This window comes from Pipistrellus kuhlii, unplaced genomic scaffold (assembly GCF_014108245.1).
Source record: "Pipistrellus kuhlii isolate mPipKuh1 unplaced genomic scaffold, mPipKuh1.p scaffold_m20_p_7, whole genome shotgun sequence".
In the NCBI taxonomy this organism is placed as follows: Eukaryota; Metazoa; Chordata; class Mammalia; order Chiroptera; family Vespertilionidae; genus Pipistrellus; species Pipistrellus kuhlii.
This window is the reverse complement of record NW_023425573.1, coordinates 53,641,586-53,659,981: the sequence shown is the minus strand read 5'-3', so window position 1 is coordinate 53,659,981 and position 18,396 is coordinate 53,641,586. Positions and strand designations below refer to the sequence as shown.

The 18,396-nt window shown below is 41.8% G+C and overlaps 1 protein-coding gene across 4 annotated transcripts in view; it reads right to left on the bottom strand.

Moving 5' to 3' along the window:
• CACNB4 (calcium voltage-gated channel auxiliary subunit beta 4) overlaps nt 1–18,396 on the bottom strand; it is a 210,927-nt gene that overhangs the window by 103,679 nt on the left and 88,852 nt on the right. Inside the window, exons 1-2 of one of the 4 annotated variants that reach the window (XM_036421927.2) lie at nt 12,156–12,493; nt 10,050–10,209 (exon numbers count right to left, since the gene is read on the bottom strand). The exons of 2 other annotated variants lie outside the window; for them this stretch is intronic. In XM_036421927.2, the coding sequence (XP_036277820.1) occupies nt 10,050–10,055 (6 nt within the window). In that variant the 5' untranslated portion in view covers nt 10,056–10,209; nt 12,156–12,493. Of the gene's footprint in view, nt 1–10,049; nt 10,210–12,155; nt 12,494–18,396 lie in introns of those variants that run through there. One more of the 4 variants, XM_036421926.2, reaches the window with a different exon arrangement.

The following is an 18,396-nucleotide window of genomic DNA, read 5'->3' as shown; positions in this document are numbered from 1 at the left end:
CATCATCATTTTATTCCTTATTATTAGGACTGGCTCTCTGTTGATGCCCTGGCATGGGTCTGACAGCAAAAGGACCAGCTCTTAGCTGCCTCTGATGTTGCAGACGATGCTCGAGGCAGGAAGAACATCTATTCCCCAGAGTTCTCCTTACCTTTAGAATCACAGTTTTCAGAGAGGTGAAGCACGTGAACACCAATCAACAAAGGAGAGAGCCTTCTGCACTCGGCACTGGAAGGATAGGAACTTCCCATCTCCCAGTGGTAAGTCATGTGTCCTTCCTTAGCCACCTGGTCCACCAGTCAAGGATTAGTGCTCCTTCTGAACTCAAGACTCTGGCATCTAATCAGTGTATGAATGAATCTACCCCCTTCTAACATTTCACAAGCCCTAACAATGAGAAGAAATAAGGGCCTTTATTATATCCTTCCTAATCTCAATCCCAGTTTCCAGAATTCCATGAGTTACACTGGTTGTCCCAAAAGAGACTTTGAAAGTTCCTAACTGAAGTATAATGCACACGCAGAAACTTATACATATGTGTACAGTTCAATGGATGTTCACAGATTTTACAGACCAGTCAAAACTGACTTTTGATAGCAATATGCAAGGTCTGCTTAGCTTTACTAAAAATGGCAAGGCCTGAACTCCAAGCAACTACTTTCCATGGGCTTTCTATACCTTCCAAAACAAGTTCTGCTTCCAACACTGTAAAGAGACACTCTATTAGCATTCCTGCACTCAGTCAGTATATTTTTTAATTAAGGAGGTTATCATCAAAAACTGTAAAATTTCATATGCTAATCTTTACTCCCAGCCCACTGTTTCATGTGATGAGAATCATGATATGATAAAATTTGGAGGAGAATTCTTCTGGTCTGGACATGACAGAGAAAAGCAGCTGAGCCACAAGTTGGTCTGATACATGCATTTTTATATCTGTTCATTATCTGTATTTTTAGGCAGTCATGGAAGTCCACATAGCTTAGCTTCTCAAGTTCTCTCCATAAAACTAACATTTAAATCTTTTAGTTTCTCCCAATTCGAGAACTTTTTCCAGTACTCCAAATCTTAATGAACAAGAACAGGACAGGAATTAAAATCTAAGGCACCATTTACAGTGGAACCATCCTCACACATAAAAATCCAACACACATTTTCAATGGAAAAGGTCCAGCAGCAACTCCTTCAGAACATCACCAGCATCTTCGGAGGTATGTTTTAGAAATGTCTTCAAATTGCGTGGTTTCATCTACTAAGGTACTCAGGCAGGGCCCATCAATAAAGTGGGTGAAACCAGAAGCCATTCGCCTCTTTAGATTATCCTCCATCATTCCCCACTCTATGCTTGTACTGTGTGATTGGCCAATGACTTCTGCTCTGTGGCTTCTTGTTGGCTTTGACTAATGGGGGCCCTAGCAGAGATAAGAGTAAGGGACAGAAATGAGATTGGAGTATTTATTCCTTGGCTTCTTCTCCAAGAGAGGAAGCCTGTATCCTTACCCAAGAAAGGATGCACCCTTCTCAAGGCAGCCTTCTTGACAAGACTCAGTTCTCCCAGGTTCCTGTAATTATGCCCTTTCCTGGTCACACTGGGTCTAGAGGTGGGAACAGCTCTGCAATGACCAGTACTATATCATCCCTTCTGGTTTCCTTACACTTACCAACACCTTTTCAATTTACTGAACCCTTACCAGGCATCCTAGTTTGAAGTTTTTATGTGGGTATTTTACTTTTTAGGTAGGAATTCTGATTGATACAATAACCTTCCTCTCAGAACTTATAGCTCTATGTATTTTTAACAAACAGTGCTGTCTTTTTCTATTTTTAAAAATATCCCTACTGAATCATGCAAATGTTTTCCTAAATTGCAAGTTCATGGAGTGGAATCAAAAATGAGAAGGACAGAATAAAAAAGGAACTTTGGTCCTCTTGGCTAAGGGCAAACGCAGCATTACCGTGCAACTGTCATCAAGATCTGCACACAAATAACGAGAACTTTTCCCTAAAACACAAAACTTCTTTCTGACATTCTCCAGCGTTCCTTTATGTTTTGTGGGTGTACTATTATTTAAATTCATCAACAGTCAGGGGTTTCAAACCATATCAGAAAGTAATATCAAACAAAAAAGCCTGAAAGAATTTGGGACTCTAAGCTGGGTTCTGAGTAGGAAAAGGTCTCCTCATTTGGGTCGGAGAGCAATCTGTTCTCTGTTTTGGAGATCCTTCCAACTCCCAATTGCTTTGTAAGCTGTCAAGCAAGCACCATACAAATAATATGATTATACCATCCTTCAGTGGTTTATTCTATTGTAATATCACTAACCCTTGGATTTGGCTTTGTAAGAACAGCACTCTGCAAAGACCTGAGGAGGTTTGTAGGCCCAATTCCATGATAAATTGGGTCATTCTATACAAGTTATCTAATGCTTTGGACCTCGGTTCTTTTCATTTATGAAATGAAGGTTGGTGGATGCAACTTCCCAAGTATTTGTAACCAAATTATTACAATAGACGTAAAAAAATTATTCTTATGGAACCTGGAGGCGATAGTTTAAAGCTGCTTCCCACTACCAAAAACGTCTTTGAAGTCTTATATTTTAGATTAAAATTTTGAACTAATTTAGTTCATATTCAATGAAAAAAAGTTTATTTTAATATAAAAATGTTTACAATACCCACCAATGTATGCAAATTTTTAAATGAGCTAACCATATATATATATTATATATATATATACATATTATATATATATATTATATATATATATATATTATTGATTTCAGAGAGGAAGGGAGAGGGAGAGAGAGATAGAAGCATCAACAATGAGAGAGAATCATTCATTGGCTGCCTCCTGCACGCCCTGCACTGGGGATCAAGCCTGCAACCTGGGTATATGCCCTGAGTGGGAATCAAACTGGTGACCTTTTGGTTCCTGGATGGACACTCAATCGCTGAGCTACACCCGGCTGGGCTATGAGCTAACCTTTTAATCCACAATTCTAAGAAGGTATTTCTGAGAAATGTCTCATATGGTACACAAAATTCATATATAGGAATGTTATAGGAAGTATTTTATTCCCATTGAAAAATTGGAGGTATTCTAAATTTATCAATGGGCTTAACTCATTATGGTAAATCCACACTGTAAGATCATTCTGTCATTTGGGTTTTTTTGTTTTTTTGTTTTTTATTGATTTCAGAGAGGAAGGGAAAGGGAGAAAGAGAAACATCAATGATGAGAGAGAATCATTGATCAGCTGCCTCCTGTATGCCTCCCCCCTCACTGGGGATAGAACCCAAAATCTGGGCACGTCCCCTGACCTGGAATCAAACCGAGACCTTTTGGTTCATAGGTTGACGCTCAATCACTGAGCCATGCCAGCGGGGCTGGCCTTTTTAAAAAACTCTAGTATCAACCTAGCCTTTATTAATCTGTGCAATTTTATTGTTCACTTTACTCTACAGTATCTTAACACTTTACAAAGGGCCCTGTGCCCTGTGGTAACTAAGAAATATTCTGTTCTCCCCTTCCTTATCAAATTCACCTTAATTTCACTCCTATATTTTATGATTGACAACATGATCAAATGTGAATCTGATAAATAAGATCTTAATTCCATTCTTGAGAATCTGATAAATAAGATCTTAATTCCATCCCTTGGATAAATAAAGCCAATGAATCAAATTAGCCTCAAAACACTAAGCTTTGGACATCATTTGCAACTAAACAATATTAAGGTTTCAGTAATGACTCTGGAAATAAACTGGAGAACAAATTTGTTTACCCACTAATTATTTTAGCTTGATATCATATTTTCTAGTCTGATGATAAATATTTGCCTCCAATTCTTACTACATTCAAACAATATTTAAGGGAATATTTGAGAGATTGGGCTAGAGATCACTTCTTTCATCTTTGTGGCCTTTCACTTTATTATAGGGGGAAATTACATAGATCGGACATATTTATTCCTTTTAATGCAATGAGTGACTTTTTAAAAAATTATGAATGTCTTGCTTTGGCTGGATGTTCAGTAGGTTAGAGCATCATCCCCATATACCAAGGTAGTGAGTTTAATCTCTGGTCAGGGCACATACAAGAAGCAACCAATGAATGCATAAATGATGGAACTAATTGATCTCTCTCTCTCTCTCTCAAATCAATTTTTAAAAATGAATGTCTGTTGGAATTTATTATATTATATTCTTACATTTTCTAATTGGTTATTGTTTTTAGCATACTTCAAAAGATAATAATGATGAGCTGAAGAAAAACTGTAAAGCAAAAAAACCTAAACAATATAAACATTCTTAATGATTAAGCATCACCACAATCATAACAATTATTTAAAAATTTTTAATCAGAACTCTCCTAGTGTACAGCTAAGACTTCTTCTTATAACTTAGCCAAGAAGAAAATTTAATTTAAAGCAGACATACATCTCCTCAATCATCAATAAAAGTTAGAAGCTTACTTCTCAGTAAGCTTTTGCCTGTGTGTGAGTGTGTGAGTGAGTGTGTGTTTTCCTTAGAGATGAGACTCCAGTGTTTCCAACTCAAATCTCTGTGGGCTAGAAGTATATGGTGGATATTGGCAAGCAAATGAGCAATTGACAAAGCATCCTTTTGACTTCCAGCGTTAAAAATCTTAAATAAAATTTCTCCCTTTTCAAACATCTATTCCTCTCAAAGATGTGCACCACACATACCTTCCTTTTTCAAAGATTCTGAAAAGGCCAAACATCCAATTTGATGTCCAAATACTAACATCTTACTTAGTATGCACAGGACACCATGGTAACTGATAATTTCAAGAAGCAAATGTCACTGTGGTGGCATTTGCATCCCAATCTAAGAAATGTCTATCAGCAAATAAAACAGAATTTTGGATATTAAAAAAAAAGACCTTAGAAATTGTCTAAATCAAACCCTCTTCATTTTATAGGAGGGAAAATGAAAATTAGAGTGATTAAATAACTTGTCCAAGATAACTGCTAATAAATGGTAAAGACCAGGACTTCCAACTCCTAGTGATCTTTAAATTATACTCCATTGGTCATTTCCGAAACAAAATTCAACAGACTATTCACAAGGCCTTAGAAGATTAGTGGGTTCTTTTACTTGTCAGCATCTATAATATTTTTTAGAAATCGCTGTCAAAAACCATGCAAGTGCTCTGAAAATAAACCAAAGAATTTGGAGGAAACATCAAAACCTGCAGAGCAAGGGGCATGTTTAGTCCCCAAAGTATAAGTATATTCATTATATGTACAACAAGAGCAGTAAACACTTATCTTTTTAAGGGCTTTATACATGTTATACTTTCCACACCACCAAAAATGTAGGCTCCATTATCATTGACACTTCAAGTGATTTGGAAACCAAGGCACAGAAAATTTAAGAAATGCACCCAGTGCTACCAGCTAGGAAGTGAGGAGCAAAGCTTAATCTTTAGCAATCTTGCACTGAATCTCTGCTTTTAATCATAACACTGTTACACTACATTACTGTTTCATAACAAAAGTACAAAAAATAAATGTCATTTTCCTGGTTGATAGACATGTTCAGTAAAAAATAGAAATTTTATGGAGGTTAAGAAAGATTGAGAAACACCTTATCACTCACCAAATTTTTCAATAAATCTGCTAATAGAGTAATAACATTAAAAGTCAGAATCTTTTTTCTATATGATGCTCAAGCTAAAAAGAAGCAGGGCAGTAAGGAGTAATAGGAGTTTTAAAAAGGCAAAATAAGAAAACTAAGTTATTCACAAACTATACAATCAAACTCCTAAATAACTGAGAGATTCCAACTTTCATGTTAGGATGTATCCCTTAGGTCACGTCCTCTGAACAGGAAGACTGAAAGCAAATTCAAAACGTCCTATTTTAAATTTAAGATTTTTAAATATCTGAGAACAGATGCAACAGAAAAAAAGTAGAATGTGGGAAATACTGATATGGTGGCACATTTAAGATGAGAAAAGAATATTTAAATTGTGTTTTAAAGAATAAACATAAATGTAAAGCGAGAACAAGCATTGGTCTATTTAGATCTCAAAAATGATCATGTGCCATATCTTCCTTTTGGCATACCCAAAGGTACTGTGGTAATGGCCACATGTTTTATCTCAGACTCACTCCCCTCAAAGTCTTAGAAAGATCCAAGTCCACGGCTCAAAAATCCACAACCCCCAACCCGCTTACCATTATTTTAGATGAACTGCAAACTACCTGGAGGTCACACACCAAGCAGGGGCCTGCTAGGCCCCGTCCTCAGTAAGGGAAGTCACCTGCACCCACACAGTGTGGCTTTGCCAGGGGGGAAGTTGAGAGTTGCTGCTGTTTTTAAAGTCCACATGGCCTACTGCAAACACATGAGAGGCACCTAAATCGACCTGTTTTAGAACAGAATGCAGAGTTCATATCTATATAGCTTTCTTAGCATAATTTTCTTTTTGACTTACTATTTTTCTTATAGATATTGCATATCTCTTGTGCAATTGCCTTTTAAGTAACTTATAATCTTCATTGCAATTAGGAAAGGAATCTGTTTTCTTTCTATTATATATTATTGGACTTTAAGAGCAAATACGTTATTTTCATATGCTGATTTCAAATCTGTTCCAACTTCTAAATTTTCTTTTTCAACCCTAATAGTTTTAAGTAATTACCTTGAACTTCTTTAAGTAATTATCTTGAACTTCTTGAATTTTTAATGGAGCTTCATGAATATCTGAGCTGATGGCTTGATAATTACTGTGAAGGACTAGTGGGAGAGGGAAAAGAGAGGACAAAAAGTGATAACCAACCCAGTTCTGTCTTTTTGTTCTCCTCAGGTGGCTAAGTAAGGGATATTACAGGGAGAAAGTGCACAGAATAACTAGAACCAATACATAGAAATAAGATTCAAGCTAGACCATGATAGACAAGAAAGGACTGAGCCAATGAGAGACCTTCCCACCTTTGCTCTTAAAAGCATTTTTTTCATAGTTATTGATGACCGTCCTGCAGAACATCTTGTACCACAGGATAATGTAATGCTCACTGAGTCACAGGACCTGACCTTCGGACTCACAGGACCATATTCTAAAATCCTGAGGGACATTATAGTCTCACAGGAAAAAGAACACCAGCAGGAAAGGAGATTTGGAAGGCCCTGAGGAAAAGCAGGATTGAGCCTAATACTCCCCTCTGTCACCTGAAAATGGGAATTACCACCAAAGTGGCAAGACTGATGATCCCAGAGAGGCAAGTGCATTGGTTTTGGTCAGATTTAAGGAATTTCGCTCAATGACAATTACATCTAGAAACCACTTCAATGTATATTTTAGAAAACCATTGTTGCTAAGAATTGATGGATCAAAGAGAAGTTTCTGTTCATCATTTATTCAGACTCTGGAAAAACACCAAAATCACTCAGCTGAGTAAAAAAAACTTGATTTTCTCAGTCAGCTTTCCTATACAAACCAAGAGCAGCATTTGCTTTTCCTTTCTGGTCCATGATGCCAACACCCAGACCTTGGCTCCTTCTGCAGGACAGGCCTCCTTTGCTAGAAACAGGCCAGAAAGACTCTCACCCGCTGATAGGCTATAAAAACTTCTCATTTCCAAACAAAATCTAATCCTTACTATCCTACGGGTTTTTCTGAAGGGCCCTAAACACACAACACCTTCTGTTTGTAGCTCATCCTCCTCCCTAGCAAGCACAGGAACATATCTCCGTATTTAAAACAACTTTATTATAGCTTTGAAAGTAACAAGCCTTTATTCTCTTGTGGATGTTTTGCCTTCCAACCCTCTTGGGTATCTTTCTTTATGTCAAAAGCAGTTAATTTTCCTCCTCTAAAATCTCCATGGCAGAAATCTCCACTTAGTATTAATTATCAATTAGCAAAGCATGGAGCATGTCTTTGTGTGAGGGTGTATACTGTGCACACGCCTGTGAGCGCACAGACATTTAGGCAAACAAATAGGTGCACTGCTCATAGAAAATATGTAGTTTCAGCCAAGACCGTTTTGGCTCAATGGATAGAGTGTCGGCTTGGGGACTGAAGGGTCCCAGGTTCGATTCCGGTCAAGGGCATGTACCTTGGTTGTGGGCATATCCCCAGTAGAGGGTGTGCAAGAGGCAGCTGATCGATGACTCTCTCTCATCGATGTTTCTAACTCTCTATCTCTCTCCCTTCCTCTCTGTACAAAATCAATAAAATTTATTTAAAAAAATATGTAGTTTCAATAATTAACATATATTTATCCTTAAAATAATGTATAGTTACATACAAATTTAAATATATGCTTTTATATATACATGCTATAGTTTATAAAATTTATCTTCATTTTAACTTTTATATCCATAAGATTTCTAGCAGTTTAATATATTATGGCTCCTTTTCTAGGATTGAAAAACACCTAAAAATGTATTTTCCTCTCTAGTAAAAGCCCTGAATTATGAACTATTCATCTTTTTCACTGAAATTGACCAGACTCCTCCCTCCAAATATTTTACAATTTAAGCATTTGGAAGTGGAAGCAATTGTAATGGAGAAATCAACCACCAGTTCTACGTGCAGATAACCTTGGCTTCACTTTACAAAATACTCTAAGAATCTGTATTTCATTTAACTTGCTCAAAATCCCAGAAAGTCCATGTAGGAACTTTAAATTTTGCAAAGCATCTCCTGTGTGGGCCATTCTAGTGCTAGGGTGCTCAATATTTTATCAAGTAAAAACAACATTTCACAGAAATGCAATGACATATTTACATACATGTGCATGAAGAGTCTGAAAGGATATACAGCAATATGTTATGTGTGATTATGTCTGGGAGGAGTTAGGTAACTTTTCCTACTTATCTGCTTTTTCCATTTATCCCTCTAAGAACATTCCTCCTATTGTTCACGTAATAAATCTACTGAATGAAAAAAAAAAAAAGTCTATTCTGATAATGATTCCATAAATGTCAAAATACACAATGAAACCACTTATAAAGCAGGTATACCAAGGAGCAGATCTATCAAAATCTAATATGACTCAAATAAAGCGTCCATGACGAATTCTGGGGGCTCAGTCAGTGAAAAGCATCTTGGCCGCCAAGACCTGTGCGAAGACCCAGCATGGGCGGTGGAAGCGGAATGGGCAATGCTCCCAGAAGACAATGTAGTGAGATTCTGTGTGCATGATCGACTGTAACTGCCTGGTCTCGATATAGACTCATTCAGCAGCACACACACCATTGTCCATGTCAAGATAACAAAAGAAGAATGTAAGGCATGAAATCTCTTGAACTCATATAGGACCTTGCTGTGGGACCCTGGAGGATTTTATACACTTCCTTATAATTCTGAATGATGCTGACACTTATCTACCCTCCTGGAAACCAGGGCAGAAGTCAATGGACTTCTTCAATAGGTTCCACAGAATCAAAGAATCTAAAATGCCCAGACTCGAGTGTGTTCCATCCAGCATGGCTCTTGTTCCCCCTTTCTCTCTCCCTCTCTCTCTCTCTCTCTCTCTCTCTCTCTCTCTCTCTCTCTCTCTCTCGATATAGATACAGATATAGATATAGATATAGATATAGATATAGATATAGATATAGATATACAGATCATGAAATGCAAAGGATAAGAGCAAAAATCTAGGGTACAGGGAGTATAATATCTACCTCTGGACCAGACTCTTGAGAAAAACCTCACATCACTGTCCCCAAATCTTTCTTGTACTGAGGGAGTGTAAGGTGTTAACAGTGGATAATATTGGTTTATTCTTACTCAGAATACAATAGTCCCTAGGCAAGATGATCTACGTAAACACACTAAATGTCATCCCTTGTCACATGTTAAACCCCACGCTCCCCACAAAGACATTTCAACAGCGCGGGGTGCTGGGGCATATGTGATGTCTCCCCAGCCCTCTGAGGGAAGTGCCGCACCCAGCTTTTAGTGCCTGTATATTCTGGGGCTGCAGCTGGCCATCTGGGAAAGCCTCTACAGCTATCCACCAGACCTGTTCCGAGAGCGCTGCTTCCGCCTGGGCAGACCCCACACTTACAGCCATAAATGCATTGGCACTGAGAAAGACTGCTGAGGATGCGGCTCTCCAGGTGTGGCTTTATTTGTCACTTCACCGGATCAGCTATTTAGGCCTAGTCTTCTCCATTGGCTTGAAGCTTTGTTCACACCATCTTGGGTAACACATCACATTATTCGTCCTTATAAAAACAAATAAACTCAAATAAGCATTGAGAGTCAGTTCACCCTTCCGAGCACCTCTGCCTTCCCCTCTTGTGTACCTGACAAGCTTTCCACCCCTCCCTTCCGAGAGACTCCCAGACTTTCAACGGAGGAGCGGCCAGATGCCTTGCTTCATTCCTTGGGGTTCCTGTCTGCCTCAGCCCTACAGATGTGCACAGCTCGGAGGACCTCAGCCTGCAGGCCCGCCACTGAGTCACCGGGAACACAGCACTGTGGTCCCTAACACGACCCACCATCAGCTGCTGCCACTGAGTCAAGTCCTGTGCTCTTCACTGCCCACCCTACAGAGAAACAGGGCCGTCCCATGAGGCCGGACCCAAACGAGAAAAATGTTTTCCTACTTATAATGGCTCCCTCTGAACCAGTGCATCGGAAATTCACACAGTCCTGGAGAACGAGGCGCTGGATACTTGAGTTCCTAGCGGACTGCTCATAGCAGCTGGCTTCTAAAACGACCCGTTATTCTAGAACTCCAACCAATCCACTTAACATGCAATGCAGCGTGCCATGGTGGAAAATAAAAAGTTACAGTTCAGTAAGACGTCACGTGTGTGAAGGAAGGGGCATGAGGAGTCATCAGGCCTCCCGGAGAGCACGGCCGGAGAAGCTGGCTCCCTAAACTCCTGGAGGTGCGTTTTCCGTTCTCCCACCCGCTCCAGGGATGGCCCTCGTCTATTTCGACCACCACTGCCCCAGGCCACTGTCTCTTGCAGTAAACGGACAGCCCACTCGCTGACGAGCACATCGGGCACCACGCAGAGACACTTTGCGGAGACAGAGTTAGAGCTAGAGCTAACGCACAGACGGGCAGGAAACATGCAATGCCTCATCAGGACAGAGAATTGCCATCTTTCATGGATTGCACGACATTGGATACATATGTCTGCATTGACGTATATCCTAGGAGTTTGTTGTTGTTGTTGTTGTTGTTGTTGTTATGATCTGTTTATTTGGTGGTTAAGCTTGAGGACCTTATGTAACACATCTCTGTCTCAAAGGTATCAACATCCACGGCACTGCACTCAGTTACAATCCAGGCTCCCCACAGTAGGTCCCATTAGCCAGCCGGAATTATTTCACGGGGTCAGGTTTCGATACAATTGATTAAAAATAAATAATTGCCACTAGCAACAGTGAAAGAAATACTCAGTAATCAGCAGTTACCCTACATTCAAAAGCTAGCATTTCTGATGGTATGATTTTAGGGATTTCGGAAAAGCATGTCCATCCTGATTTTAATAGATTGCCTGAGTCTGACCCGTGGAGGGAAAGGAGCCCAGTTTTCGGAGCCAAAACGCACGTGAGCATCCTTGGGTCTTTCAGGGTAGATAGAGCACAGAAACACTACCCTCCGCCTCCGCGCTGGGTGTTGTACCGCTACAACCTTGCATCTGATTTCCTTAACAAAGAAGCAGCCGATCTGCACCACTTGTTTAGCCAGAAAGCACACAATACAGCTACAGCTGAGGAACTTCCATTCATGCTTGCTCAATAAACAATGTGTATTACATAATGAATGAGCCTTTTCTATGAACCCTGCTATTGGAAATAACAGAGGCACTTTCCGCAGAGTTTAAGCCAGTCTACAAGGAGCAGTTCCCCCTGGTGAGATCAAACGTGGACCAAGTAATGTACAAATCGGAACAGCGTACACTCTTAGATGCCTTTGCCATCACCCTAACTTCTTTTTTTGCCTGACGAGAAATTATATAATAAAGAATCATTTCCATCAACTCTGAACTACCCAGAGAACATTGACAGCGCAGCCAGCAAGAACCCGAAAAGATGTGAGCTTTCAGCTCCATGTTCCCTGCGTTGCCTAAGAAATGGGGGAGGGGGGGGGAGTTCAGTGGGAGGAGGGAGAGGAGGGGAGAGGGAATCGGCTATCTATGAAAATACTTACAGCCTCCGAGTCTTCAACGCCATGCAGGTACAAATTGTCATACATGGAGGTCTGATAATCCAGAGCACCTCTTTCAAGGCAAAAAACAAAACTGCCACAGAAGCCACAGCTAAAGCTAAAAGACAGAAGAGGCCTGGGTGAAGACCTGCGCCTGCCTTATCAATTCCTGCGGCTTCACCAGGCAAGATGCTGTCCATTCACATCACACGGGGCAAGCTTATCCCCAGAGGCAGTTCAGACCTGGCATTTTCTCTGCCTTCCCAATACAGAGCATAGGAAAGCAAAACCCTTCCCCAGCCTCAGACTGGTGACTGAGCTAGGAAAGCGGCCTCTGATTGGCTCGGCTTGCCTGCTTCAGTCAGCTGAAGAGCGTTCCCTGGGAGAGTGGAGGGTGACTGGAGCATCCTCCCCAGCAAAGAGCTGCTTCCTGTTTCGCCTGCACCGTGTGGCTCTGCAGCGCACACTTGTCAGTATCGATAAGGCTGCGTGGAATGTTTGGGAAGGCAGACTATTGGGTCCTCGGAACGCAATGGCTCATCTTCTTGATTAAATTCGCAATTGGAGGGAAGGAGGGGAGCAAGGGAGAGATTTCATTTCCAGAGAATCTTGTGTAAAGACAGGCAAAGAGATACTAATCTCCAGGCAACATCTGTACTGAACAGATGCAATTGCAGTCAAACGGGCAATGAATCGCTTACAATTTTTTAAAAAGCAACAAGGTAAAAAAAAAAAAAAGAAAAAAGATAAACAGATGGTAAGATTTCCTGTGGGAATTTCGACTGTAAAAGTTTTCGATATTCTCACTGAAAAGTTTTCAATATTCTCTGCCTCCCTGGCAAACAAGATACCTCTGTAACCCAACCAGTGAAGTTTGAAAAACGAGACCAAAAGCTCTCAAAAGTCTTTATTTAGATGTAAAAATTTTAATGTCTCTTTAGTTTAATTTTTTTTAACCATCTTTAAGTAACAGCCAATATTTTAGCATAAGTCTTTCATCCTCTTTCCAGTGTTTAGCTCTTTAATCCTCCTCAAACAGCACTGATCTTTCCCCGAAAACCCAAACAGAGAAGTTCTCCTCCCTCCCTCCGCTCCCACCACACGGCAGCCCAGTCTGACCCAGGACAGGTCCCACCCGCCCTAGAGCTCACCTACATACTTAAACTTTCTGGTCAACCAACATGGTACTGCGGCTCTGACACAGGAGGGCCCTAGAGCTCACTCCAGAAGAAGTCAGTAACATTTGGCAAACAAGAAGTTGGTGAGGGCCAAAGAACATAACCTAGAGAAGCTGAACGACTTGTTGGGAAAAGCAATGACCCAGAAACTCAGAGGCTCTGAGTGCAGAATCAGCTTCACCACTGATTGGCTGGATGACTCTGGACCAGTCACCACGCTAAGGACGTTAGTTTCTTCACCTGCCAAACTGAGGTTAGAGGTAACTCAGAGGAAGAACTTTGCAGATCTAAAGTGCAACATAAACACTTATCCACGAAAACCCTGCTTTGTCAGCTGGAAGGCTTTGGCTGCCGTTCTTGGGAGCTCAGCACAGGAGTAAACTGCCTGGCCCCGGACCTAGGCAGTGAGGCCTGTCCTCCCAGCCGCTCTCTCTGAAAAGCCTCACTCTTAAAGAAACAGACCTGAGTCACAAAAAGCCAGACCTGAGCTACAGCTGTTGAGCAGAGCACAGTTCTTCCAGGTCTTCAATGGCCAGCAATGTCTTCCGATCACAGTTGCACACCTGTGTGTACAAATGGTACCTGTACTTAGTCACTTTCAAATGTAAACAGTGGCAAGGGGACTCAACTGTTCTTCAGAACCCCCAAACGGTAGGGGACATAGAAGATGCCATCTGTGCCTATACCGAGGGAGGACGGCAGAGGAGAATGGGTACAACAGGCAGGATACCATAGGAGAAAGCCCAGTGCCAGCTCTACCTGTTGGCATCTGTGTGTCCTGGAGCAAGTCACCTTCCAGGCTGACCCCCAGCTCTCCCCTCCATAATCCAAGGGAACTGGGTCAAAGGATGTGTAAGCTCAAATCCCTGTATCTGATTCTGTCTATAACTATATAGCCTTATGATATTTTAGCCAGAATCTACAGAAAATTGAGGCAAGAAGGTATTTTTCCTCCATAGGTTTTCTAGATCATTTCTTTACCACCTTCATTGAGAGTGTAGATTTTCCTGAGTATCTTTAAATAGAAATCTAAATAAGGGTGGGAGAGAGAGGCTATCCACGTTCATAATTCACCCGGATGAGAGAGACCGCTCCCTACTGGGAAAACTGGACATGACTCAAGTCCTCCTCTGCGTCTCCCTGCCTCAGAGTGTTCCCTGCAGCTGAGGTGAGGGTCTAAAGGAAGTGTTTAAAGGACTGGGCTCATTTTGTGATAGACTAATGCATGCAGTAAGAGAGTCTCACTCAGGGTAGGATGTCAGGAAGAAAGCACTTGATAAAGCACTTGATCAAGCACAGCAGCCTGTGGCTACTCCCTGCAGCCCTACGGCCAGCCCCTCAAGCACTAAGGACAGATGGGAAGCAGGACAGGCTAGCTCTACCTGCTCCCCAGAAGCTTAGAAAAATGCTGGGCTCAGAATCACAAATGGTTAGAGGCGGGACAACCCCAGAGTTACCTAATTCAGCCCTCACTTTAATACCCAGAATGGTTACATTACTGTACCCAAAGCCATAATTTTCTACAGTTGAGTGTTCCTTCCCACTCCTTTCTTGATGGGGTGTTCAAGACAAGGGAGGAGGAGCAGTGGACATGTTCCCAGGAGGAATTTGGCAAAAACAGAAGAAAGTCACTTTGGTGGGTAAAAAAAATAAAAACTTTTTAAAAGCCACTCCTTTCATTCTAAAAGTTGTCTAATCACAAGTCGTTTGGTCACGCACAAGCTGACAACTGAAAATCAACTCATAGGTTGAGGGGTCTGCCCCCAGCGCTTGGATCTACACAGAATGAGCACTGCACCTGCATGTCACCTACAGATTTCAAATCCTCACTCAGGCTCATCCCAGAGGAACCCTCATGAGAGACTCAGACTGGATTCCCCAGTGGAACTCTTGAGGAGTTCCTAGGAAAATGAGCTCAAAACTCTAGGAGGATCTTGGAATTGACCGTCTCAGTCCCAAAATTCTCTGAACTAAGAGCTGGCTGAGAAGTTGCGCGGGGCCCTGGGGGCGTTCTGGGCTCGTTTCAGATCACAAGCCACCAGCGTTGGGTCAAAGGGCCTTGGGATTCCAGCAGGTCTAAGTTCCAAGGGTCCACTTTCAGAAGTATCATCCTTAACTGCAGCAAGAGGTGAAAAGTAACCATGGAACTGGCAGCCTCTTAGTTTGACTGTTAATAGTCCTCCAGCTGAAACTGGTTTGGCTCAGTGGATAGAGCATCAGTCTACGGATTGAAAGGTCCCAGGTTCGATTCCAGTCAAGGGCATGTATATTGGTTGTGGGCACATCCCCGGTAAGGGGTATGCAGAAGGCAGCTGGTTGATGTTTTTGTCTCATTGATGTTTCTAGCTCTCTATCCCTCTCCCTTCCTCTCTGTAAAAAAATCAATAAAATACAATATATATATTTAAAAAAAAAAAAAAAAAAAAAGAGTCCAGTATTTGGTTGAGAGGATAGCCCACTTAGCCTAACTGAGGTTACAATGAGAACAATAAGGTGGACACCTCATTACTCACCATTGTTGGTGTTTGCCACTAACCCTCTGTCTCTCATCCCTCTATTGTAACCTGCAAAAATCACACATAGCCCTGAAAAGGCTGCCTCCCATTTCAAGATTGCTTGATGACTACATTTCTCACCCACTTCTTTCCAAGTCATCTCTCATGATGATCAAGAGTTCAAAGCCAAAAAAAGACCCCATGACAGGGCACGGCTTGTATGATTCTGTTATAAATTTAAATTCCACACGGTTTTTGGTGGGGAGGTTGTTCTTGTACGCTGACACATGCCTCACCTGAGCTCAATGCAGCGGAGGAAAAGATACGGTTGTCAACAAATCAGGAAAGCTCTCTTCTGAATCTCAGGGGAACATCACTTAGTTTTTGTTGGTTTCAAACCTTAGAACATGGAGTTCCTCTCCCTTACCTGGGCTGGGCTAGGCTTTATGGTACAGCAAACACGTGACATTGACAGGGGGAGGTAAAGGCCAAGCATATCTCTTTTCTACTTGTTTGGAAAGGGGGATATAAGAGGAAGAGAAAAGCTAAGGGTGAGCGCTGAGTTTTTGGACAGCCATGATCAGCAAAACCGGTGTAGACTTGGAAGCTAAAAGGAATTTTGCTGTCCAATTTTCCACCCAGGTTTTTCCTGAATGTAACTTTTCTAAGCCAGCGTAGTTCCTTGTTCTACCGTAGGACCCTGGGAGGTCAGGGAAGAAACAAAAGGGATCGTGTTTGGACTCTTATTGGCTCTATGAATTAGAACACAAGCCCGAAGCCTTTTACCTGCCAGTGCAGCCAGGGGCACTGCTTTGCTTTCTGTTATTGTTTAAGTTGTGTGAAGTGACCACAGTGTGCTACATTATTTTCTCCCTCTTTGGCTCTGTACACGCTAATCCACTCACTCCTTTGCCTCTAGAAATCTGTGTGGCCTGGTGAGCATGAATATTGTAACCTGCTTCCTTCCTGCTGCGCCGGCGGCAGGGCAGACAAAGGAATGAAAACAAAACAGAACAAAGCACCGCAGACAATTGATTCCCCTTTTAGTAGTCCTCCGAGTTTGAATTTAAACCTCACTACCTAGTCCTTGATTCTCTCTGGGCCCCATCTGTGACATGGAAATAATATATTAGCTCTGGACGTAATGAGTTAATAAATGAAATGCACACAGAAATGTCCTGGTACTTAGAAAGCAGAGAGAAGAATAGACACTTTTTTTTTTAAAGGGAAGTACTATGGAATCAGGACCGCCTACGTCACCCAGCTCTAAGGACCCACACACACTGCAGTTCGTGTGAATGGTATTCCTGGGGCAGTGTGACAGGAATACTATGCAGCAGGGTGGTTCAGAGCAGGGGATCTGGAGCCAGACTGCCCACACATCCCTGTTGTGTCACTTCCCAGCTGGATAACCCTTGGCAAGCAACTCTGCCTTCATTTCCTTATTTATAAAATGAGGACTCGCCCGAGATTATTGTGCCGACGAAAAACCTTGGTAAAAAGAAAATGCTCAGAATGGTGCCTGGCACAAGCTGCATGCTGCCCAGCATCAGTTGCTTCTTTTTTTTATTTTTTATTTTATTTTATTTACCAGTTGCTTCTTATCTTTGGGTCTGGCCTGAAGCCCTGGTACCTTTGGCCTTTGAGGTGGGTTCCTAGTACTTGCCCCTGATATTGGCCTGGTCCTCTCAGTCCCCACCTGGGACCCAGTCTCAGCTAGCTGGCGCTAAGACCAGCATCCTGCCTCCTGTTGCCCTACTTAGCCTCGTGCCAGCCTCCTCCCGGTCGCCTACCTGCTTCATCTGGCCAGGCTGATTACTCCTTATGCTGAAGCTGGCATGCAAGCCCAGGCAACCATGGCCTGACAACACCTCTACCCTTAGGCCACCCTGCTGAGCCCTGTGTGCCCTGGGTCCCCACCCCCAATCTCCCACTGGCCTTCCCAATGGCCTGGTCTCTTGTCAAACTACAATTCTCTCTTTTTCTTTTTTCAAACTACAATCCTGAACTCCTCACCCCACTAGCCACTCCTGAACTGCTCCAACTTGCCACAAACCATCACCAAGAAAATGTCCTCATGAAAACAATCCTAGAACACTTGCTACTACTGGTTCTTACCAAGGAAGCAAGAGGAGAGTGAGAAAGCCAGAGAGAAATATGGACAGGGATAAAGAAGCATTCAAAAGCCCAAGACATTCAAAGAAGAATGACTATATGGACTCGCTCTCCGCCTCCCTGCTATTCTTGATGGCTCCAGGAAAAAAATAATACTTCATAATTCATAAAAGAGTGAACGTAGGTGAGGCAAAAACATTCCCATGGCCTATTCAACTTGCCAGAAAAGTGACAGATCCCTCCCCGTGATTGACAGATTACTCAGTAATCTCTCAATTTTTGAAATTTCTCTTTAAAAAAAAAAAAAAAAGGCCAATCTCTTGGCAAAAACATTCTATATAGCCACAATTTTCATTAACACTAGATAACTTTATTTTCCACTCTTTCCCAAAATGAACTGAGGAGGCTGGTCCAGCTGATCTCCTCCCTGCTGCCTATACATCATTCAGCACTAAT